Source organism: Crocuta crocuta, unplaced genomic scaffold (assembly GCF_008692635.1).
Source record: "Crocuta crocuta isolate KB4526 unplaced genomic scaffold, BGI_CrCroc_1.0 scaffold148, whole genome shotgun sequence".
Taxonomy (NCBI): domain Eukaryota; kingdom Metazoa; phylum Chordata; class Mammalia; order Carnivora; family Hyaenidae; genus Crocuta; species Crocuta crocuta.
In genome coordinates, this window is record NW_027532416.1 from 1,218,147 (window position 1) to 1,243,868 (window position 25,722).

At 45.7% G+C, this 25,722-nt stretch overlaps 1 protein-coding gene across 2 annotated transcripts in view; it reads left to right on the forward strand.

Moving 5' to 3' along the window:
- Window positions 1–25,722, forward strand: part of ME3 (malic enzyme 3) — a 192,504-nt gene that overhangs the window by 125,338 nt on the left and 41,444 nt on the right. For both annotated transcript variants that reach the window (XM_077778974.1, XM_077778973.1), the window contains exons 5-6: window positions 2,331–2,492; window positions 16,030–16,133. In XM_077778974.1, the coding sequence (XP_077635100.1) occupies window positions 2,331–2,492; window positions 16,030–16,133 (266 nt within the window). The remainder of the gene's footprint in view (window positions 1–2,330; window positions 2,493–16,029; window positions 16,134–25,722) is intronic.

Below are 25,722 nucleotides of genomic sequence, written 5' to 3' on the forward strand. Positions count from 1 at the left end.
CTTCCTCTGTTTAACTCACTGCCCCTCAATGGAGAGAAGTTCTGGGAGTGTGGGAATCAGGATAAGGAGGCTTGGATTAGGAAAGATGGTAGAGAAGTGCCCAGAGCGTGGGCACGCAGGCAGTGTGAGGGTACGGGCTTCACTAGGGAGAGCTGCCAGAGGGAGGTCAGAGGCAGGCTGTGGGGAGGGTGGCAAAGAGGCAGGGCAGAACTTTACCAAGAAAACAGATGCTTTAATGGTGCTTCTACCAGCTGAAATGTGGTAGGAGGAGCTCTGAACCAGGAACCCAAAGCCTAATTAGAATCCTGCCCTGCCACATGCATAAGCCAAGTGACTTGCGTAAGTCATCTAATCTTCCTAAGATACCCAATGTGCAAACATCCAGTCCAGTGCCTGGCATCTGGCTGATATGTAACAAATACATATCAAACATGAAGGTCTTAGAGCTCTGTTTACTCACCTGTGAAATGGGGCTAACAGTCTGAGACTCCCCTACCTGCCAGGACTGTGGGGAGAATCAGGTGACCTATGGGCTAAGAACATTCTCCGTAGAGGCAATAGATCAGTCTGAGGGGGAATATCATAATCTTCGTGGGTGTCTTGTACCACCACCCCATGACTCCCCTTTTCAGAAGAGGAGTATTTTTAAGAATCCCTACCCCTGGGGCCCCTGGGTGGCTCAGTCAGTTGAACTTCCGACTTGATTTTGGCTCAGGTTATGATCCCAGGGTTGCGGGATGGGATTTTCTCTCTGCCTCTCTCTGTCTCTCTTAAAAAAAAAAAAAAAAAAAAAGGAATCTCTTCACCTATTTCTACCCAAAGGCAGCACCAGCCCACGTGTGACTTAGAGAGCTAAAGAATAGAAATGATAAGGTGCCATGGACCTGTCGGGTACCAGATCATAAACTCTTTCAGAGCAAGAGTGGGTCTTCATCGCTTTATCTCCAGGACTTAGTCTTGTAGCTGCATGGAGTGAACTGAGCCTGTGGTGCCCATGAGCACCACACTTGAGCCACCCGTACCTCCATAGTAGAGCTGGTCCTAAGCCCTGGTCTACACCAGGCTCCAGAAGAGGGATGAGTGGCCCTATAACTTAATTCATTTCCAGACAGAGGGAGGCAGTGATGGCGAGCAGGTTGGGGTGACCTATAGACAACTTCATTGACACCCTGAGGGGATCTCTGTGGCCTTCACAGCCTGACTCCTGCCTCGTGTTCTGTTCTCTCCTTTCATACAACCCACCCCTCCTTGTTCCCCACACACAGTCCGCCCCTTCCCCATCTCTATCCTGGATCCTGATTTCCTATTGTATCAAGCGCCTTCCTTCCCAGCTGCATTGCCTGTGGACAGTCTTCTCCTGCCCCAAGCATGACATGCGTGTCCCCTCACCCATGAAGGGTCCGCTACAGAAAGTGACTCTCCCTTCTCTGTCTCTGCCTCCCTCGTGCTGTTTCTGCTGCACCCACTTTCCTCCCAGACGTGCGAATTACACATAGACGTATTTCATCTCTTGTTTTGCCCCTTAGTTCTTGAAGGCCCGAGTCCGTATGTTCTTGTTATTACAAGAGACCAAACGGACACTCCTTCCCCCAGGATCTGGCATAGTGTCTGAGAAGTGAGTGCTTCATAAATATGTACTAAAGGAATGGATAAATGAATATCTGTCATAATCATAGGAATTTCAGTCACCATCAGCTTCATCGGCATCTGTTAGTTAACAGTAAGGAAGCCCTGAACCAGCACCGTGTCTGGCGCCTAGAATACCTTCAGTGAATATTTGCCAGAACACAGGAAATCGCAGTACATGCTGAGAATCCTTCTGGTTTAGTGTGGGGTAGTGACCCCAACAGCTGTCACAGCAGCCCTGCCCTGTGCAGGTTGGGTTTATTGTACCCCAGGAGCAGTCCAGAGAGACTTCATTGGCCTCTATACTGGGGCTGGTGGCAGCGGCATGAACACCTGGTTTTCAGTGTCTCCGTTCATTATGTCCTTCCATCCCTGCCCCCAGATCCCAAGCTGAGATCTGCTTAGTTTCTTTGGAGGAGAGTGACTAGATGTGGTTTCCCTCCAGCTCTTTCTGCAGCCTTCACCCAAAACCTCAGAGCAGGGCAAGGTGTCAGCTCAGTGGGGTTTCTCACCAGCCTGCAGGGAAGGGGAGGGCACAGGAAGAAGGAAGGCTACCAGCAGCTGAATGAATCCCTTGGCCTTTTCCCAGACAGGTGGTTTGGTTCCACAGCAGAGGAGGTGGGTGTCTGACAAGGCTGACATGTAAGGGTTGATAAAATGAGCACTGTGTCATGAGGGGCACTTCCCGATTGTTCTGTTTCCAGGCCGTGGTGGTGACTGATGGCGAGCGCATCCTGGGCCTGGGCGATCTGGGCTGCTATGGCATGGGCATCCCCGTGGGCAAGCTGGCCCTGTACACGGCGTGCGGCGGAGTGAGCCCACAGCAGTGCCTCCCCGTCCTGCTGGACGTCGGCACCAACAATGAGGTAACGCACCATCTGGGCCTGGGGCCAGAAGGTGGCAGCTAGGGTGGAGGGGGGGTGTCTTTGAGGGGCAGGGTCCATGGGCACTGCCCTGGGATGCAGTGTTTGGGTGTGTCTGCAGGTTCCGCTCCGGGTCTCTGTGTCAGAGAAGACAAAGAGCTAGTACCCAAGAATTCCTTCTTAGTGACCTTCATCTCAGAGTTTAAAATCAGCGCAAATTCATCTTTTAAAAATTGTAAAAAATTGGGACACCTGGGTGGCTTGGTCAGTAGAGTGCCTGACTTAGGCTCAGGTCATGATCTCCCAATTCAGGAGTTCGAGCCCACATCAGGCTCACTGCTTCAGCCTGTCAATGCGGAGCCCACTTTGGATCCTCTGTCCCCTTCTCTCTGCCCCTCCCTTTCTTGTGTTCTCCCAAAAACAAATATTTTTTAAAAATTGGAAAAAATTTGAGAAAATTAAAGAAGTGCTAAAAATAAACTATCAGTCACACAACCATTACTAATCATGGTTTATGTTTTGGTGTATTTCCTTTCAGGCTTTTCCCCACCAAAGCATTTATAAAAACAAAATTGGGTTTTATATTAAATACATCATTTGTATCAGCTTTTTAAAACTTAATATATATTGTGCGTTTTCTCCCAGGTCATTAGCCATAAGCTGCCTGGTGTGTCACTGTTCACATAGGAAACCTCCCACAGATGGGCATTCAGGTGGCTTCTAGTCTTTGTGCATGTATAGATTTTATTCTAAGCCCATTTTTGCATATCAGTCTTTGTTTGCGCATGTGATTATGTACTTGGGATAATTTCCTAGAAACAGAAATATTAAGGCAAAGGGAGTGGTGATTTTTTAGATTCTTGATTCATACTGTCAAAAAGGTTATACTTATTTGCATTGTGCAGTGATCCTTCACAAGATACTTGACACAATTCTTTGCATGGAGTTCCTCCTCCCTAGACACTGTACATCCCTGTTTCTTTCTCTTTTTTTTTTAATGTTTACTTATTTATTTTGAGAGAGAGCATGAGTGAGGAAAGAGCAGAAAGAGAGAATCTCAAGCAGGCTCTACACTCAGTGAAGAGTCAACATCAAGAGTGGGACACTTAACCAACTGAGCCACCCAGGTGCTCCTACCCCCATTTCTAAACAAGAATGAGCCCATAGCTCCTGGTAAGGAATGATGCTTATTTGGGCTTCATCCACATATGCAGTCAAAGGAGGGCAGAGCCAGGCTGACCTTGCTAAGAGCTGGGAAATCATGGGAGGTGAGGGAGGACAAGGGAAGTGGGAAGCAGGGACCCTGGTTCTGGCACCACTGACAGCCAGGTGAGTCCCTGCTCCCGTTCCAGTACAATGAGAAACTGGATCAGATGGTTTTAGAGTGTTCTACCTCTAAAGCTCTTCTCCACATGCCTCCCCTCCAGCCTAGGAGGCAAGATGGAGGTGTAAGACCAGTCTTCAAGGTCTGCTCCATGCTGTGGTTCTCCTTCCTAGATCAGGTCCCTGGGTTTTGCTGAAATTGTTCTTTGGTCTCAACATGCATGGAATCATGCAGGCCTGGATGAGTATAGCAAACTTTCAGTTGTTCTTCACATCCAATGCCTCCTGCTGTGTTCCAACTGGATTAAAAAAAATTTTTTAATGTTTACTTTTTGAGAGAGAGACAGACAGACAGAACACGAATGGGGGAGGGACGGAAAGAGAGGGAGACACAGAATCAGAAGCAGGCTCCAGGCTCTAAGCTGTCAGCACAGGGCCCAATTTGGTGCTCGAACTCCTGGACCACAAGATCATGACCTGTGCCAAAGTAGGATGCTTAACAGACTGAACCATCCAGGCGCCCCTCCAACTGGATTTAATTGAGACCTTTACTCACTCTCTCCTAAGAGCCGGCTCCAAGCAACACTGAATCTGATTCTAAGGCTGCTGTATCCCCTGGAAGGGTGTCAGCTGCCTCTGGCATGTGCATAAGGTCCTGTGTCATTGAAGGTCCAACACCCTGCAATGATGTGCTAAAATCTAGAGCCCCAACTTGTAATAAACCCACCAGAAGAGATGGCAGGAAACTATGAGTAAATCATGTCCAGGCAGCTTTTCCCAGACCACCCTGTTTAAGCTTGACAATCCAGAGAAATAAATTTGCCCATGAAGATCTGCTGGGAGTGACAGGGTGGGCATCCTAATCTATGTCTACCCTCCTCTTCCCACACCCCAGCTGCCTGCCTGGCTTCCTGCTGCTTTGTAAGCAAAGGTCATTTCTTGATTTTTAGAATTCTTATCACTAAGGTCACTGTAACACATTATTCAAAATCTTAAAAGAGAAATGGCATTTCTCCCACAACGCTACATCTGTGTTCCTTTCCAGTATCTGTCTATGCATAAACATAATGTGCCTGTAATTTCGTTCTGAGTTTTTCAGTGAATGGCATTTCATGAATACTTTCTCTCTACTTACTTAGCAAGAGTTTTTTTGAATGTTTAATTGGTGTCAGGCACTGGCTAGGCATGAGGGAGATAAATGAGAGCCAGGCGTGGGTGGAATATTCTAGTTGTCAGTGTTTCAATACTGTCACCTAATTGATCATTTTAATGGCTAATGTGTTACATCTCCACCAAGAGTCTGTTTCTCCCCCTGAGGCATTAGGATCTGAATCACTTCTCCCTATGAGTGTGGAAGGGAGAGAGCTTCCCCTGGATCTGCCCCCCTAGCCCTCCCCCCCCAATCAGGAGGGGCCAGAGTGTCCCCGCTGAGAGGGGGAAACACAAGGTGAGAGGAGGCACTGCTCCCACAGCATTAGGTGAGAGAAAGCAGCAGCTACAGTGTGCTGGACTTTTCTAGATTTTTCATAGCCTTTATAGATTTTAGTACATCTCATGGATTTTAATCTCATTTAATTCTGACAGCAGCTATATGAGATACTGTCCTCTCCCATTTTATAGATGAGGAAACAGAGACTGAAATGTGTTAACTACTTACCTCAGGTCCCAGAGCACTAAGTCTCAGGATTTGAACCTGGGTCTCTCGGACTCCAGAGTTGACTTGTCCACTGTGGCATGCTTTTTCAAGAGGTCGGGCATTCATGTTATAGACTATAATGAAGACTGGGAAAGCAGGTGTTTCATGCAGTCGGGGTCCCTTGGACACTGAGCCTCAGGCCCAGGAGGGCCAATGCTATCTGCAGGGTCCTTCTGCTCTAGAGAAAGGCAAGCCCCCACCAGACCCTCCTCACAAAATTCAAGACCCAAAAATCCAAAGTTACAAAGCAGCCAATATCAGGAAGATGGTGGTTTCACTTTTTCCAGATGCATTCACTATGTGATGCCCCATGCTATAGTTCTTTAAAAAAAAAATTGCAAGATTCCCACCTCAGGCCCATAAGTCCTGGGGCACATCTCCCCCCAGAGCAAGCCAGAGCAATAGGACAGAGAGGCTTAACTTTATACCTTTCATCTCACATGTCAGTGCAGGGAGGGTGCTGTTGTGGGGGGCTGTAGGGTCAGGATAACGACATGGTCTGTGTGTGCATCTCTGTGAAAACCCCTGAGGCAACAAGAGCTTTAATCAGAGTCAAAGAACACACCCCTCTGTGTTTCCTGTTGAAGGAAAACATCTGCTGCCTACAGCCCTGACTCTGAGGTCACTTTTACCTGCTGCTCCCAAGGAGGTTTGGAAAGATAAATATGTGGGGCAGTGATCCCATGAAGAGGGGACAGCCCGTGCTTAACTTCTAAAGAGACAAAGCCAGGTGCCCCTCCCAGATAGGCCCACCTGCTCTAGGCCTCCGTCACGGCTGTGTGTGGATCAGTTTGTATAGTTTGTTTCATCCACATGCAAAGCCAGACCGTGTCATACATCATATACTGTCCACATTAGAAGGGACAGTTCACCCTTGAGCAGTTGACCTTTGAACAGTTGACCAACAGTTGACCCTTAAACAACTCAGGAGTGAGGGGTCCCAACCCCCCTGCAGTTGAAAATCCATATATAACTTTTGAGTCCCCCAAAACTGAACTAACAGCCTACTATTGACTGGAAGCCTTACCAATAACATAAATAGTCGATTAACACATACTTTATATGTTGTATGTATTATATACTGTATCCTTACAATGAAGTAAGCTAGAGAAAAGAAAAGAATATTAAGAAAATCACAAGAGAGGGGCGCCTGGGTGGCTTAGTCAGTTAAGTGTCTGACCTCGGCTCAGGTCACGATCTCATGGTTTGTGGGTTTGAGCCCCACATTGAGCTATGTGCGGACAGCTTGGAGCCTGCAGGGCAACCCAGGGACTTGGCTTTAAAATGGCCTGTGAGGGGCGCCTGGGTGGCTCAGTCGGTTAAGCATCTGTCTTCAGCTCAGGTCATGATCTCACAGTTCGTGGCTTTGAGCCCCGCGTCGGGCTCTGTGCTGACAGCCAGGTCAGAGCCTGGAGCCTATTTCAGATTCTGTGTCTCCCTCTCTCTCTCTCTGATCTTCCCCTGCTCACACTGTCTTTTTCTCAGAAATAAATAAAAACATTAAAAAAATGGCCTCTGAGCCTTAGAAGTCTTGAACCTCGATGGATTCTAATAGGGGGATAGCTCCTGGGGAGACATGGGAACAGACTGTCCGCAGAGTCCGGCAGAAGCCTTGGGCTTATTCCAGGACTGCTGAGGAGTGTGGGTTAGCCAAGGGAGCTGGGTGTTGAAGGCCTGCTTCTGCTTCACGAGAGCGTCGTTGCTGCGGCTGACAAACAGCCAGAGTTTGCCATGTGGTGCTGTCAGAGGCACTAGCTCTCTGTGTGCGTGTGACCCTGAAGGTGCCCATCCTGGGATCTCTAGCTTACCCGTGGGCCTGACTGAGCTCCCAGAGACATGCATGGTAGGCATAACTGTCATCCTGAGTGGGGGAAGTGTGCGGTGTCCACGGCGTGAACCCAACCCCATGACCTCCCCAGATCCTCTCTGAGTAACCTCTTACTGTGCCTGTTGCTACATAGGATAAAGAGTTACCTGGGCCAGAAAGTTCATCTCCCTTTCCAGCTTAAATCCAGTGCTGCGAGATCTGGCAAGTGAAGAGAAGGAAACCCATTTTATCTTCATGACATTTTGTCTCCAAGAAAAACCCAAAGTCACAGACCTAAGTGACAGAGCCTAAATTCGAACCCTGGTCTGTCCAATTGCGAAGTCAGACCATACTGAGGGCGTTCAGAGGGAGCACCCCGACCAGTCCCACCTGGCCCGGCAGTGCACTTTGCTCTGTAGCACACTGCCTCCCAGCTTCAAGATCCCTTCTGCCTCTCTTGCTAGAGCTACCAGATTTAGCAAAGAAAAATATAGGATGCTAGTTCAATTTAAATTTCAGATAAATAACTAATCATATTTTGGCCTATATTTCCATGTATGTTCCATGCAACACTTGGGATATATTTAGGCTAAAAAAAATTATTGCCTATCTGAAATTCAAGTTTAAGCAGGCATTCTGTATTTTTCCTGGCAGTACTACCTACTGAAAACTTCTAAACATGTACATAAGGATGTGCAGGATAGAGGAGAGGTGCAAGGAGAGGACCCAGGTCAGTTACCAGCCCCATACCTGCTGGCAGCCCTTCTAAAGGGCAAAGTATGGACTTCCTGTCTCATGCCGTGCCAGGACAGCGTGTGTGCTCCCCTCTCTGCTGTTTTGGGGAAGCTGTTTCCCCTCCTGTCAAAGGAGACCCAGCAGATTGGTGATGGGGACTCCATCGCTGCTCCCCAGCCTCACCTGCAAGATGATAGTATGGACCTTCCCAGCCACTGCTGAATCCTCCAGGGGACCAGGCAGAGGGGGATGAGCCACCCCCAGGTCAGCTCTTCCCCACAACCTGGAATATTGGGGAGAAAGGGCACTGTCATGAGGTCCAATCAAAGCAAGGCTTAGCTACTTTCTGGCTGTGTGAGCTTGGGCGATTTCCGTAAAAGATCCACCTTCCTCGTCTATAAAATGGGAATGAGAATAGGTAAGACATAAGTATCGAATTTCTTTTAATTGAGAACTAAATACTTGAAAGTTCTATATAAATATTTTCAGTATTTATATTTCAGTATTATCTCCATATAAAAACTTTCCAATTTATTTGTATCCTAGGTTTTGAAGTATTTCAGGCATAAATCGATTTAATATAAAAGCAACATATAAAGACTTTTAAAGCTTTCCAACATATAAAGACTCTTATGTCTCAGTAGTACCTCATTGTGGTTAACCTTTATTCTTTTATATTTTAATAGTTTATTGTCAAGTTGGTTTCCATATAACACCCAGTGATCATCCCAACAAGTACCCTCCTCCATGCCCATTACCCCTTTCCCTTCCCCCCACCCCCATTAGCCCTCAGTTTGTTCTCAGCATTGAAGAGTCTCTCATGATTTGCCTCCCTCCCTCTCCCCCACTGTTTCCTCCCTTCTTCTCCCCCATGGTCCNAAGTTTGACGACTTCTTTGCCAATTCTGATGCCTTTGATTTCCGTTTGTTGTCTGATGGCTGATGCTAGGACTTCCAGCATTATGTTAAACAGCAGTGGTGAGAATGGACATCCCTGATGATTCCTGATCTCAGGGGGAAAGCTCTCAGTTTTTCCCCATTGAGGATGATGTTAGCTGAGGGCTTGTCATAGATGGCTTTTATGATGTTTAAGTAAGTTCCTTCTATCCCGACTTTCTCGAGGATCTTTATTAAGAAGGGATGCTGTATCTTATCAAACGCTCTTTCTGCATCTATTGACAAGAGGATCATATGGTTTTTATCTTTTCTTTTGTTGATGTGATGTATTGCATTGATTTGCAAATATTGAACCAACCCTGTAACCCGGGAATGAATCCCACTTGATCTTGGTGGATAATTCTTTGTATGTGCTGTTGGGTTTGATTTGCAAGTATCTTGTTGAGGATTTTTGCGTTTATATTCATCAAGGATATTGCTGGCTTCATAAAATGAGTCCGGAAGTTTTCCTTNTGATTTTCTGTCTAGTTGATCTATCCATTGCTTTAAGTGGAGTATTAAAGTCCTCTGCTATTAGCACATTTTTATCCATAAGATTGTTTCTGTGTGTGATTGTTTTATGTATTTAGGTGCCCCATGTTTGGTGCATAGACATTTATAATTGTTAGCTCTTCCTGATGGATAGACCCTGTAATTATTATCTAATGCCCTTCTTCATCCCTTGTTCCTGTCTTTACTTTAAAGTCCAGTTTTTTGATATAAGTATAGCTACTCCATTTGACTTCCAGTAGCATGACATATATTTCTCCATCCCCTTACTTTCAATCTGAAGGTGTCCTCAGGTCTAAAATGTGTTTCTTGTAGACAGCAAATAGATGGATTTTGTTTTTTTTATCCATTCTGCTACCCTATGTCTTTTGATTGGGGCATTTATTCCATTTACATTCAGTGTTATTATTGAAAAATATGGGTTTAGAATCATTGTGTCCTTTGTGGGATTCATGCTTGTGGTGGTGTCTCTTGTATCCTGTGCTCCTTGCAACACTTCCCTCATAGAGTCCCCCTCAGGATTTCTTGTAGAGCTGGTTTAGTGGTGACAAATTCTTTCCATTTTTATTTCTTTGGGAAGACTTTTATCTCTCCTTCTATTCTGAATGACAGCCTTGCTGGATAGAGGATTCTTGGCTGCATATTTTTTCTGTTCATCACATTGAAGATTTCCTGCCATTCCTTTCTGGCCTGCCACGTTTCAGTAGATAGGTCTGTCACCACTCTGATAGGTTTCCCTCTGTATGTTAGTGCCCTTTAATCCCTAACTGCTTTCTCTTTGTCCTTATATTTTGCCAGTTTCACTATGATATGTCATGCTATTGATTGATAGATCAATTCAAGTTCTGTCTGAGGGGAGTTCTCTGTTCCTCTTGGATTTCAGCATCTGTTTTCTTCGCCAGATTGGGGAAGTTCTCTGCTATAATTTGTTCCAGGACTCATTTAGCGCCTTTCCCTCTCTCTTCCTCTTCTGGAATTCCTATGATACGGATATTATTTCGTTTGATTGTATATCTGAGCTCTCGAGCTATCCTTTCANAATTCAAGTTCTGTCTGAGGGGAGTTCTCTGTTCCCCTTGGATTTCAGCATCTGTTTTCTTCGCCAGATTGGGGAAGTGCTCTGCTATAATTTGTTCCAGGACTCATTTAGCGCCTTTCCCTCTCTCTTCCTCTTCTGGAATTCCTATGATACGGATATTATTTCGTTTGATTGTATATCTGAGCTCTCGAGCTATCCTTTCATGTTCCTGGATCAGTTTATCTCTCTTTTTCTTGGCTTCCCCTTTTTCTATAATTGTGTCTTCTAAATCACTTATTCTCCTTTCTGCCTCTTCAATCCGTGCATTAGACGCCTCCATTTTATCATGCATCTCATTTTTAGCATTTTTTCATTCATCACAACTATTTTTAGGCTCCATAGTCTTTGTAGCAATAGTTTCTCTGATGTCGTCCATGCTTTTTTCAAGCCCAGTGATTAATTTTATGACTATTGTTCTAAATTATTGTTCAGTTATGCTGCTTATATCTGTTTTGAGCAGTTCTTTAGCTGTCATTTCTTCCTGGAATTTCTTTGGAGGAGCATTCTTCTGTTTCGTCATTTTGGTTAGTTTTCTATCTCTTGTTAGTTTTAAAAGAACTAAAGTGCACTCTGCACCTGCGAGTGCTGCTGTACCAAAGAAGGCTCTTTGACTGTCCAGGGCCTGTCCATTCCGGAAGGGTTTTTTGAATGGTGTCTTTTGGTGTCTCTTGTTGAGACCTTGGTTATTTTATTTCCCTACTCGTAGTGGTATTTGGGACTCTCCACCATGTGTATTTTGGCTTGTTTCTTGAGGTAGCCCTGCAAAAGAAAACAAACCAACACACAGGGAACAAAAGCACACAAACGCACAGACAAATCCAAAAAACACACAAACCGAAAGGGAAAAGGAAAAAGGAATGGATACAAAAAAAGAGGAAGGAGGGAAGACAATTAATAAAAATAATAATACATTAAAAAAAAAGAAAAAACCCAGTAGACAAAGGACAGTCTAAAGCATAGAACCATAATTCCCAGCTACAAATAAAGAGCCAGTTGTATGCAGTGCTAATGGAAGAGCCTATACAAAGAGAGAAATGACAGGGCAGGGAGGAAGCAAAATTGGAAATGAAATGAGCAGGCAGAGAGACTAAGAGGCTTAATTCAGAGAGAGAAAGAGGGAAATATGGTAGAAGTAAGGAAAAAGAAATGATGATAATGCTACTCAGAGAAACTATATAGTCTGATTAGTCCAGAGAGAGAGAGAGATAAAAAGGTAGCTGTGGAGGTGTAGAATATACATCTAGAGAATGGATTAAATGTGACTGTTTAAACAAGCCAGTGACCAGAATTAATCAGGGCAGTGCATCCATGTTGGTCTTGCCCCAGCTCTGGTAGGAAAAAAAAAAAAAAAAAGAGGGCAGCTCTCTAGTGGGGATGGGCCTGGTTTGGTCTAGTGCGTCCCACGGGAGTCCTGCCTTGGTTGTGGGAGAAAAGTGGCGGCACCCCAGTCCCTTCTTGAACCAAGTGTTGCAACTCACTCTTTTGGATCTGATCTTCCTGTGCTGGGGGTATAGCCAAGGTGGGCCATGCTCTATATCCCAAGCCACGCCTCGTTTCCAGATCTTCGTCTTCGCACCCCATTGATATCTCCTGAGTCCCTCACAGCAGTTTCAAGCCTCTCACCTCCCCCCGGGGATCTAGCCGAGCCAGAAGCACAAAGGCGCAGCTTTAGGCGCTGAGTCCCCTCCAGGTCGAGCTGGCGAGCGAGAAGCAGTTTCTCCCAGGGTTGCCTGGGACAAGTACGTCCTGCCTAGGGTCAGCTGGACAGCAGGAAACCGGATCCCTCTGTGTCCCAAGCCAAGGTTTTTCTCTTCTCCAGTGACAGGGACAGTGTCTTGAGCAATTTTGACCCCTCTTTCTTTTTTCCCCTAGACTCACCTTGGTTCCCTGCAAAGGAGGCTCCCTCCCCTACCTCCGTGTCTCTGGATCTGGCCCGTTTATATCTTCCCCAGTTCGCACTTACGCTCTAAGGTTTTCTCAGTGGACCGTCTCCTTTTCCTCCCACACTCCTGGATTCTCTAAGGGTTCCTATGGCTTCAGGCCTTCTCCGTTCAAGAGATGGGGGCAAGTGAAATGTACGGAGCTCCCTACTTCTCCACCATCTTGCCTCTCTCTCCTCTGTTGACCTTTGATTCTTAACACAGATATACTGAAAAGTTTTGGAAAATCCTCAAATACTTCAGTACCACTGGAGAATTTGGCTTGCCCCACAAACCTCACACACACCACTGAGAAGCTCGCTTCTCACTGCCTGATTGTACCAGTGATTCAAATCTGTCACTTTGGCAACTTTACAAATTATAACTCTGCTGGACCCTTTAAGTCTCTATAAGAACTAAAAATATGTGTCTTTTCTGTAGCTGCCGAGAGCTACACTGTTTCTATCTGTGTCTGTCCTTCCTGGTTTTGTGTGTGTGTGTGTGTGTGTGTGTGTGTGTGTGTGTGTGAGAGAGAGAGAGAGAGAGAGAGAGACAGAGAGAGAGAGAGAGAGACAGAGAGAGAGAGAGAGAGAGAGAGAGACAGAGAGAGAGAGAGAGACAGAGAGAGCTGAAATTATATCTGTGCCATTTGTATCCTTCCCTTTTCACTTTAAATTATCACATTTGTCCAGGTGGCTGCACAGTCTTAAAAACCACTAATTTTAATGACTGTCTAGCCTTCCATCAATTCATCACAGCATTTACCTGATGGTGTGCCCTTGGCTGCATGTTTGCTGCCCGAGTGACTTGTCAAGGGTCACCTTAAAGGTGGCATGTGAAGGGTGGGCACCTAAATGCCACCATGATCCTTTTGTCTCAAAAACACACATGCCTGCAAGGGCAGAATCCTAAACTGTGTTAGAGAGGTATAATCCGGGGTGAAGAGAGTGAGAAGTGAAGGGTAGCATTGACCATCTTGCTAAATGTAGACCATGGTGCCTTGCAGAGAGCTCTACACCTACCTCAGATTGTGTGCGCTCGGGATTGGGGATGAGAGTTTAGGAAGGTAGATACTGCCTCGTCTTTTCTGTCCCCTACAGTTTGCATAACCACCTCTGTAGCACCATTGAGATAGTATGGATCTAGAACAGTGTCTTTTACAAAGAATAAGTCCATTCTGGTGGATGTGCATAAAAGCCACCCAAGCTGTATGGCTCTATGGGGAAGGCCTTGGGCTCTGGGGCCAGGCAACCTGTTTGAGTCCTGACTCTTCTGCTTACTAGCCCGAGATCTGGGCAGCTTATTTAACTTCTCTGTGTCCTGTTTGCTCATTTGCCTAATGGGGGATGTAATAACATCTACCTTTGTGTCTGCATGGGTCCGCCAGGAAACAGAGGTGTGAGAGGTTTGTTGGGAGACACCCAGGAAGAATAAAGGGGGGAGCAGGAGTATTTGGCAAGTGGGTGGGGCCTTCAGGCTACAGTCCAGTTCTGGCCCCCATGAAAGGAGAGGAGGAAGGAGAGGGAGACCTCAGTCAGAAGAGCCCAGCCTGGGGGCACCTGGTTGGATCAGTCACTTAAGTGTCTGACTTTGGCTTAGGTCATGATCTCACAATTTGTGGGTTCAAGCCCCACGTCAGGCCTGTGCTGACAGCTTGGAGCCTGGAGCCTGCTTTGGGATTCTGTGTTTCCCTCTCTCTCTGCCCCTCCTCCAGTTGCACTCTGTCTCTCTTAATTAATTAAGAGCTCAGCCTTCTGTGTGGTCCTGGGAAATCCTCAGGCAGGTTGATGGAAAGCCCGAGCCCAGGGTGCCTGCACAGAGAATTGACCGGGCATCTGCCATGCATGGCCATGGCTGGGAGCAGCCCAGAGGAGGCATGGCAGCCGAAGGCTGTCTGCTCAACTCCTCTCCCTCAGCAGATTCTCTTAAGGGAGTTCCAAGCCACACACCTCCATGGCTGTCCCCCTCTAAGGGGAGAATCACATACTTAGGATGTTCCTTTGTTCAGTAGTATGTGGCACATAGAATGTGTCATGAAAGTTAAAGCTGCTGCCATCACTTTATGACGTATGTTAAAATTCACAAAGCTCTCTCACAGACGTTATTTCTTTTAATCATCACAANCCCACAAGCATGCGAGTGGGAGAGGGGCAGAGAGAGAGAGGACGGAGGATATGAAGCAGGCCCTGAACTGACTGCAGCAAGCCACATGTGGGGCTCAAACCCACAAACCATAAGATCATGACCTGAGCCAAAGTCAGAGGCTCAACCCACTGAGCCACCCAGGCACCCTTCTGCTTCTTTTAATGCCTGACTTCTTTTAATTGCCCCATGACCATCACCACCCATCCCCCAGCGGGAATTACTTTATTCCTTCTCTGTGCTTCCATGTGCCAGTCTTTGTGCCAGAATAGTGTCGCTCTTCACTGTAGTAGAGTTTGCTTACTCATGAGCCCCCTACAGTAGAAGGTGAGTGCTTTGAAGGCAACAACCACTCGTTACTCATTTATGGACCCCAGCAGGGCCCAAGGTCAGCAGTAACAGACCATCAGTAAACGTGCAGCTGATTATGTAGGGGGTGTGTGTGAGGGGGTAGAGAAGAGGTGGGAAGTTGGCAGGTGGCAGACACAGAAAATAACCAGAGTGTGTGACAGAGCTCAGGAAGTGGAGTGGGGGATCCCCTAACACAGGCGGGTATTCAGGGGGGCATCTTTCTTGAGCCGAAATGTGTGGTTGTATCATTCTATCCTTATCAGGGACTAGCACAGTGCCAGCCACATAGTAGGTATTCAGTGAGATCTCTTTGAATGAATAAAATGTTTTCTAACAAGACGAAATACCTCAATCCAGAAGTTGTATAGAGCTCCAAATAGACATTTAGCAGTGTTTAGAGACATTTTTTATTGTCATGACTGGGGGTGCTACTGACTTCTAATGGATAGAGGCCAGAGATGCTGCTAAACATTCTACAATGTGCATGTTAGCCCTCTTATCAAAGAATTCCAAGCTGAAGTGTCAATAATGCCACTGTTGGGGAACCTTGAAATAAACCCAGAGCAGGGGGCCTGGGTGGTTTAGTTGGTTAAGCGTCTGACTCTTGATTTCAGCTCAGGTTGTGATCTAATGGTTCATTAGTTTGAGCCCCATGTCCAGCTCTGCACTTACAGCACAGAGCCTGTTTGGGATTCTTTCTCTCTCCCTCTCTCCCTGACCCTCCCCCATTCATCTTCTCCCTCTCTCTCAAAATAAACATTCTTTAAATAAACAAACAAACAAACAAACCCAGAGCACCTGCAGCCAGGGGTTGGAAGACTACCACATCTGAGAGAGGATTGTCTGTGTCAAAGCATCCTTGTCTCCTAACATTGGAACCACCTAGGGTTCCCACCTCAATCACTGGCTTAGCCTCCAGACCTTTCTAGAGATGACACTTGGTGAGGCGGGTTGGACAGCTAGCGCTCAGCTCCCTCCTCTCCTTCTCTCTGGTCCTTCCCACTAAACCAGGACAGTTGAACAAACGGATGCTGTCTGTTCCAGGAGCTGCTCAGAGACCCTCTGTACATTGGGCTGAAACACCAACGCGTGCGAGGGAAGGAGTACGACGACCTGCTGGATGAGTTCATGCAGGCTGTAACAGACAAGTAAGTGGGTCATCCTGTTCCTTTTGAAAGAGGACTCTTGGGAGATGGTCTGAGTCAGGCCAACACTGTACCTGACTATTCAGACATGCAGACAAGATGCAGGAGACACATTCTTTTCTGAGTGATCTGAAAATTGCAGCTTGACCCTGTGTATCTGGAAGACTCAAAGCCAGTGGGTTTGTTCTGCAGGAGACTCTTTGAGAACAGAGAGGAAAGAGAAAAGGGCTGATGACTGAGGGCCTGTGATTGGAGGTAGCTAAGTGCCCGATGTCCCAGGAAGAAAACCCCCTTGGCTGAGCTGTTCTGAGCTCTTGGCATGAACGGGGATGTAGTGAGCAGTGGAGAGAAGAAGTGTGCCCTTCTTACAGACTGGCTTGGGAAGGCAGCTTGCCACATCAGCCGTCATTTTCTACCTGTACATGAAGACTGGGCAGCGTTAATGAGCCACCACACAGGCTGTGGGCCTGCAGGATTTATGAGGTGTCATCTGTGCACTAGGGTGTGTGATACTGGTGGCTTCAGCCCCCCTCATCTGCCGCATCTGTCTGCCATCACGGCCCCCCAAACACCGTGCTGTGGCTGGCATGGTCCTGGGATGGAGTTCTGGAAACATCCTCTCCACCTACCCACATTTAGTCTGATGGGCAAGTCAGTCAAGATAGTTTCAGCAGCTGAGCAGACCTCTGCAGACCCAGCAGGTGCCCCAGTCAGTTGAGAACCTCTAGCCTTTGTTGCTGTCCCAGGAGTGCCCAGGTCACAGCAGAGCTGGACTGGTCATCTGGGGCCAAGGACTCCCTTCCCTGTGCTCAGCCACTCAGAGCAAAGCTGTCAGTTGGGGAAGATAGCTGCTCTGGCTTCTGCAGCTTTGGGGGCAGGAAAACTGGATTGGACCCATCACTTCTAGATCTGTGACATCATTGAGTAGGTTCCTGAGCTTTGAAATCTCCTCATGTGATTTCCCTATCTAGGGATAAGAAGCAAGCATTTTATTGTTGTTGTGGTTTTTTGTTTTTTAAGATGAAATAAAATAATGAATGGGATGGGAATGATCCTATAGAAAAGAGGAAATTAGTAATGGAGTGTGGGGTCGGGGGGCCAAAGTTCCCGAGTAAGCAAGAGGGCAAGGGTCTGGTGCACACCTGGAGGGCTTAGCCTTCGATGGCTGCACAGAGGCCCATCCACAGGGACAGAGAGAAGACAGACCACTGAGCATAGAGGCGGGAAGGTGGGTGGATTTGAGGGATGGGAAGGCCTACTTACTGAAGGCAAGGTCGTCCACAGAGTGAGGATGGAACAGAGGTGGTGAAGGTTTAAAGCTAAAGGAGGTATAACCTGAAATGTCCAAACTAGGGCATGTGAGGATGCTTGCTGGCCCCCGCAGATCACCAGTCATGAATTTAACCTATTATTGTGTTTCTTCTCTGGCCAGTTTCAACTGTCTGGATGCAGGACAGGAAGAGGCAGAAAGTAGGATTTAATCAGACTTGGGATTTTGATAGGCAAGACAGAAAAAGAGAACTGTGGTGTATTTAAGGGGATTATTATAATGATGTGTCCTGAGGTCTATGCTGACTAAGAAGGGACATGAGGACATGGCGGGGGCAGATAGGGGACAGTGATAAGAACAAGGGATGGTAAGTCCTCATGTGGCTTAAGAATTATTGACATCGGTAAAGGTAAAATGAGATGTCCAAAAAGGAGGTGGTAATCAGAAAGTTAGGTGCTCACAGCTGAGATTATAGAGGAAGTGCTGCTATTGAGATATAACCACCAAAGCAGCTCGGTGTCAGCTGTACTAATAGAGGCATAGCGTCTAGAACAAGAGAGATGAATGTCCCAGTTCATTCTCCCCCTTTCAGACCATCCTGAATACCAGATTCAGTTCCAGACAAGATACTTAAGAGTCATAAATTACCTGAAGTGTCTTTGGAGAACAGTAACCATGACTGTGTGAAAGGCTTAGCCTAGTGGGGAGGGGACTTAGGGGCTGCTGTCCATATCAGGGTGTGGTATACCTCCAGATAGCTGAAAGCCATTTTTCTAGGAAAGGGTTCTACTTGTTTCTGTATACGCACATGGAGAGGAACCAATTGGTAGAATGCCAAAGGAGGCAGTTTTCAGCTCAAAATAAATCTGAACTATCCCACAGTGCACTAGGTTGTCTGTGGGAATGAGTTCCCTTTCACAGAAAAGGTTCAAGTGTAGGTTATGGGTGGTGCAATTATAGGAGGAAATTTAAGCATCAGAGACTCTTTAAGATGCTTCCTACCCCATGTTCCATTTGTATACCACATAAGATCCCTGCCTGGCTGGTGAGATAGGTAATGCTGTTCCCATTTTATGGAAGAAAACACTGAGACCCTGAAAGGCTAAGGAACCCGTCTCAGGCCCCACAGTGTTGGGCAGGACTGCAGGCTGAACCTGGGTCTGCTGGCTCCAAAGCCAGACTGCTTTCCACAGTGCAAAGTTATCTGTGGAGGAAGAGAATGGGATGGTAGGGGCTTGGAGAACCCGGTTTCTGCTTCCTGTTTCCAGGACCCACTGCTTATCTGATGAGTCATAAATCGTTCCTCAATTCCCCAAAGAGAAGTCCTGCTATGCGTGTGAGAAGGTTAGATAAATGAGGTTGTAAGAGGCTCTTCCATTTATCATCAGAATCAGCCCACAGCCTCAGACATGCAGGCAGTCGGGGTGGGGGGATGGGGAGGGGCATGCGTCAGCCAAAAGGAATGTGTCCTCAAGTGGAGATGGTGATGAGTTGACAGTTGCTTGTTTTGACTCTCTAATAAGCTAAAGCAGATGTTTCTGTGGATACTGTAGGTGGGAAATGAGCTGGTCTCCCCAAGCACTCTGGGGAACATAGTAGCCCCAAGATGGAATGCCCAGATGGGAGATGAGTCAGCAGCCCTGAAGCCAAACACAGTGTATTTTAAGAAAGAAAACTTTGGGAAATGGTGACTCCTGCCTTCAATTTCCTTGTCTTTTTCCAAACATCCTGCTAATGAAAAGCCCCACCTCCTTGCCCCATCCCCTGATGCGGGTGTATCTTAAGGGGTTTTTTGGCCTTAAAAAAAGTCACTGTGCCTTGGTTACTATCCAGGAGTTTGGCCACTAGGGAGGAGCCTGTAGAGCAGAAGGAATCTCCATGTAAGTTTGTGGAGCACAGCAGTAAATACCTGCCTGTGTGCTGCTCAAAGCTGAGACCTAGCCTGCTGTTCCCGTAGGGAACACGAGTCATTCCATCCCCGTGCTCTCTCTGCAACACGGTGAGACCCAGAGCACTGCACCTGAGTGACATGTTTGCCCCAGTGGTTTCCACTTACATGTGTGGTTACTTACAGTGGAATGGATGGGAATGGTCTGGTGTAACTTTGCACCTGTAGCCCTGGTCCCATCTGATGCTTGGACAGAGTTTGATGTCAGCAGCAGCATCAGCCTTTTGACAGGCTTGAGAGGGAAACCACCCCCTTTCTCTGTAGATCCCAACTCTATTTGTGATTTTATCTATTTGGGTCCTCTCTCTTTTATTTTTAAGAAGTCCAGCTAGAAGTTTATCAATTTAGTTTATTTTTTCAAAAACCAACTCTTGGTTTCACTGATCTGTTCTACTATTTTTTTTTTTTTTTGGATTCTATATTGTTTATTTCTGCTCTAATCTTTATTATTTCTCTTCTGCTGGGTTTGGGGTGCCTTTGCTGTTCTGCTTCTATTTCCTTTAGGTGTGCTGTTAGATTTTGTATTTGGGATTTTTCTTGTTTCTTGAGATAGGCCTGGATTGCAATGTATTTTCCTCTTAGGACTGCCTTTGCTGCATCCCAAAGGGTTTGGATTGTTGTATTTTCATTTTCATTTGTTTCCATATATTTTTTAATTCCTTCTCTAATTTCCTGGTTGACCCATTCATTCTTTACTAGGAAGTTCTTTAATCTCCAATCTTTTGCAGGTTTTCCAGACTTTTTCCTGTGGTTGATTTCAAGTTTCATAGCATTGTGATCTGAAAGTGTGCATAGTATGATCTCAATTCTTTTATATTTATTGAAGCTTGTTTTGTGACCCAGTATGTGATATCTTGGAAATTGTACCATGTGCACTTGAGAAGAAAATATATTCCGCTGCTTTGGGATGTAGAGTTCTAAATATATATTTCAAGTCCATCTGGTCCAATGTATCATTCAGGGCCATTGTTTCTTTACTGATCCTCTTGTCTAGATGATCTGTCTATTGCTGTAAGTGGAGTATTAAAGTCCCTTGCAATTAGCACATTCTTATCTATAAGATTGTTTATGTTTGTGATTAATTGTTTTATGTATTTGAGTGTTCCTGAATTCGGTGCATAGACATTTGTAATTCTTAGCTCTTCCTGATGGATGGATCCTGTAATTATTATAAATTACACTTCTTCATTTCTTGTTACAGCCTTTACTTTAAAGTCTAGTTTGTCTGATATAAGTATGGATACTCCAGCTTTCTTTTGACTTCCAGTAGCATGATAAATAGTTCTCTATCCCCTCACTTTCAATCTGAAAGTGTCCTCAGGTCTAAAATGAGTCTCTTGTGGACAGAAAATAGATGGGTTTTGTTTTTTTTTTAATCCCTTCTGATACCCTGTGTTTTTTGATTGGAGCATTTAGTCTATTTACATTCAGTGTTATTATAAAAAAATATGGGGTTAGAGTCATTGTGTTAGCTGTAGGTTTCATGCTTGTAGTGATATCTCTGGTACTTTGTGCTCCTTGCAACATTTCCCTCATAGCATCTCCCTTAGGATCTCTTGTAGGGCTGGTTTAGTGGTGATGAATTCCATCAGTTACTTTTGGGAAAACTTTTATCCCTCCTTCTATTCTGAATGACAGGCTTGCTGGATAAAGGATTCTTGGCTGCCTATTTTTCCTCTTCATCACTTGAAGATTTCCTGCCATTCCTTTCTGGTTGGCCAAGTTTCAGTAGATAGATCTGCTACTACCCTTATGTGTCTACCTTTGTATGTTAAGGCCCATTTATCCCTAGCTGCTTTCAGAATTCTTTCTTTATCCTTGTATTTTGCCAGTTCTCTATGATATGTTGTGCAGAAGATCAATTCAATTTACATCTGAGGGGAGTTCTCTTTGCCTCTTAGATTTCAATGTCTGTTTCCTTCCCCAGACTGGGGAAGTTCTCAGCTATGATTTGTTCATGTAAACCTTCAGCCCCTTGTTCTCTCTTCTTCTTCTCCTTCTGGAATTACTATGATATAGATATTGTTCTGTTTGATTGCATCACTTAGGTCTCTAATTCTCCCTTCATACTCCTGGATTTTTTTTATCTCTCTTTTTCTCAGCTTCCTCTTTTTCCATAGTTTNTCTATGATATGTTGTGCAGAAGATCAATTCAATTTACATCTGAGGGGAGTTCTCTTTGCCTCTTAGATTTCAATGTCTGTTTCCTTCCCCAGACTGGGGAAGTTCTCAGCTATGATTTGTTCATGTAAACCTTCAGCCCCTTGTTCTCTCTTCTTCTTCTCCTTCTGGAATTACTATGATATAGATATTGTTCTGTTTGATTGCATCACTTAGGTCTCTAATTCTCCCTTCATACTCCTGGATTTTTTTTATCTCTCTTTTTCTCAGCTTCCTCTTTTTCCATAGTTTTATCTTCTAATTCACCTATTCTCCCCTCTGCTTCTTCAACTGTGGCCACCTCCATTTATTTTGCACCTCATTATAGCATTTTTAAAATTCATCCTATTTTTAAGATTCTTGATTTCTGCAGCAATGGAGTCTCTGCTATCTTCTATGCTTTTTTCAAGCCTAGTGATTAATTTTATTACTATTATTCTAAATTCTTGCTCAGTTCTACTGCTTATATCTATTTTGATCAATTCTTTAACTGTCACTTCTTCCTGGAATTTCTTTTGAGGAGAATTCTTCCATTTCATCATTTTGGCTAGTTTTCTGTCCCTTATGCATTTTAAAAGCTTGTTATGTGCTCTGCACCTGCAAGCACTGCTATATTAAAGGGGGGGGGGTCATACACTGTTCAGGGCCTGGCCATTTAGGAGGTGTTTTTTGGTGAGTGTTACCTTCTCCCCATTGTTGTGAACTTCAGTTACTTTATTTCTCTACTCATAGTGATGTTTTGTACTCTCTACCAGGTGTGCTTTGATTTGTTCCTTGACATAGTCCTGGAAAAGAAAACAAACAAACAGGAAACAAAAACATGCAAGCACACAAACAAAAACAAAGAAACCCCAAAAATCTCCAAAAGCAAAAAGCCAGAAACACCAGCTACAAGTAAAGAACAAGGTGGAGGCGGTGCTTATGGAAGAGCATATACAAAGAGAGAAATGACAGAGGCAGGAAAAAAGAAAATGTAAACGTTAACCAGGCAGAGAGACTAAAAGGCTTAATCGAGAGAGAGAGAGAGAGAGAGGGGGGAAAATTAGTAAGGAGGCAAGGAAAAAGAAACAAAGATAAAGTTACCCAGGCAGAGAAACTATATGGCTTGGTTATTCCAGAGAGAGAGAGAGAGAGAGAGAGAGAGAGGGAAAGGAAAGGAAAGGAGGAGTTGTAGAACATGTATCAAGAGAATGGAATAGATATGTCTGTTTAAGCAAACCAATAACCAGAGTAACCAGCCTAGAGGAGGAAAGAGATAAGGAGGAGAAAAGGGAGAATATATCTAAATAACAGGAATTGTCTTAGAATTAATCCAGGCAGCACTGCAGCACTGGTCTGGAGGAGGGGGCCATCTGGTTCCTCAGCGCCTGTCCTGCTCCAGTAGATACACAGTCCCCGGGTGCAGAGGGGCATAGTTTGGTGTAGATGGTCCCGTCCCTACTGTGGGCCCGTGGACTGATCCCTGAGGCCCCGCCTTGGTGGTGGTGGGGAGAAAAATGGTGACCCCCCAGTCTCTTCTCCACTGACCTGTGGATTCCATTCAGGCATCTTTCACTGTGCCACGGGCACAGGCTGCGCAGTCTTTTTCGGTCCACCTACTCTCATGCCCTGCCACTGAGCTGGGATTTAAACTCTGGTGCCCCAGCACTGGGGAAGCACTTCCCTATGCCCCCTGATATGTAGTCCCAGGTGGTTCTGCCCTGTGCCGCAGAACTTCAGGGGAGGAGACCTGTTTCTCCTGCTGTGCACTGTGCCCCTGACCTGCCCCTGGAGGTGGCTCCCCTTCTCCCCAGGTGTGGGAACAGGGAAGCCAGCCCCAGTCCACAGAAAGCCCTGCAGCTAGAGATGGGATCCCTCTCTGTCCCATCCAAGGTTATTCTCTTGTCCAGATACAGTCCTAGGTTTCCCCAGCCAGGTTTCCTTCTCTTCCCTTTGTGTCTCCACAGAAGGGGATCCCTCCCCTCTGCGCCTACATGGTTCGTTTTATCTCCCCCAGTTTGCAATTACGCACCTATGGGCCGTTAAGTTGTCCCAGTTTCTCTCTGGTAGACTCAGTTTCTTTTCCTCCCAGACTCTTGGAATTCAAAGTCCTTTGGCCTCAGTCCTTCCTTGTTTGAGAGATGCAGGAAGTACAGAACCCCCTACTCCTCCAATATGTCGGCCGCTCCTGTAACTCCCAACTCTAAACTAGAGGTTTCTAAGCTGCTGAGAGGAGCAATAAAGAAGGTGGCAAATGAGAGTTTAAAAAAATAATAACAGCAAACCTTTTCTTTAGTGTTTATTTACTTTTGAGAAAAAGACAGAGTGTGAGTGGGAGAGGGGCAGAGAGAGAGGGAGACACAGAATCCGAAGCAGACTCCAGGCTCTGAGCTGTCAGCACAGAGCCCAATGTGGGGATTGAACTCACGGTAGAGATCCTTACCTGAGCCAAAGTCGGATGCTTAACCGACTGAGTCACACAGGCACCCTTTGACTTAAAAAAAAATTATGTGCTTTTTAATTTAAGAAAATGTTGTTTTTGAGTCTTTTCAGCTTTCTGTCTCTGGTTCTCTCTTTCAGTCTCTCTCTCTGTCCCTTCCTCTCTCACACACACACACTATCCTACACTTGATACCTGAGGCCACACCATAGTGGGACTGGCACAATAAAATTTCTATCATATTCCACTACTTAAAGCAAATCGTAGATCCATACCAGATTCCAAGGGACGAGAATAACAGGACAAAAATACCAGGAGACATGGTTCATTGGGGAGCGTCATCCCCTTGCATAATTGAACATCTCTTTGTGTGACATTTCTTAATACAAAAATGAGAAACAGAAATTTTCCCAAGAATAAAAAATTACTAAACTGCCCCAGTATCAACCCCTGTTGATATCCGACATCTAGTCCCCCTGTACTGTGCTCCTGGAGCTGGAAGGAAGCCTTTGATGGCTTCATCTGCCACCATCTCACCTCCGCTCACACTTGCCTTGCTCTTCCTTCCACATGGCATTTTGTTAAAGCTGCATGCAGAGCCTTCATGCTTCTTTCCCCAGTCGTGAATGTCCTTCCATTTGCATGGCCCTTTGCTTCTCATCATTCAGGCTCAGAGATGGGTCCACACCACACAGCAGGGTCAAGTGCTGAGACCTGTACCAGGCAGGCTGTTGGCACTGACAGTCCTGCAGAAGACTGGGAGCCTTCCATGGCTGACACTCTGAGTGAAGAAGAAACAGGCTGCGCTCAGCAAGCCCAGCAAACGACAAGGCGCTTGTGCAGGGAAAGAATATTCGGAAGAAGCCAAAACCCTCAGCCTCTACCACATGTGGATTTAGAGTCCACATTTATGACATACGCAGGGTTAAGAGAAGAGTACAAAATATTTTCCCATGTTAGTGATACAGCTGGGAAGCTGGCAGAAGGAAAAGTGGGGCACCTGGGTGGCTCAGTCCATTGAGCATCCGACTCTTGGTTTTGGCTCAGGTCATGATCTCACAGTTTGTGGGTTTGAGCCCCATGTCAGGCTTGGCCCTGAGGGCACAGAGCCTGCTTAAGATTCTCTCTCTTTCCCTGTCTTTCTTTGCCCTTCTCTCTCTTTCTCTCTCTCTCAAAAATAAATAAATTTAAAAACATGTTTTAATTAAAAGAAGGAAAAGTAAAACTTCTCTGTAGGGACATTCCCACAAGCCATGCTGTGTGGAATTCCTTGAAGGGAAAACAGCTCCCCCCGGTGAAAATAAATTCATGATTCACAATAATCCACATGGAAAGAATCCACAGCTGAAAATCAGATATACAGCTAATAGAAGACTTAGAACCCCCAAAAAAGGAGTTATCCTCAGAAGGATTATAAAGCAACTCTACTTAAATGTATTAAAGAGATAATTTTCACAAGAATGAAGTAATAAGGAAAGTACTCAACACTTAGGGGGGAAAAAAACCCAAGCAAATTTGAAGAACAACAACAACCAAAAAAAAAAAAAAAAGACTTCTGAAAATGAAAAACAGAGTCCTGGAAAACAGTATTAGGGCAGGACACCATCAGAAACCCCAAGCCCTCAAAAGTACTACCTGTGGGGGGGAGGGGGGTGCATGGGTGACTCAGCCAGTTAAGCGTCTGACTTCAGGTCATGATCCTGTGGTTTGTGAGTTTGAGTCCTACTGAGAGCACAGAGCCTGGAGCCTGCTTGGGATTCCGTGTGTGTGTGTGTGTGTGTGTGTGTGTGTGTGT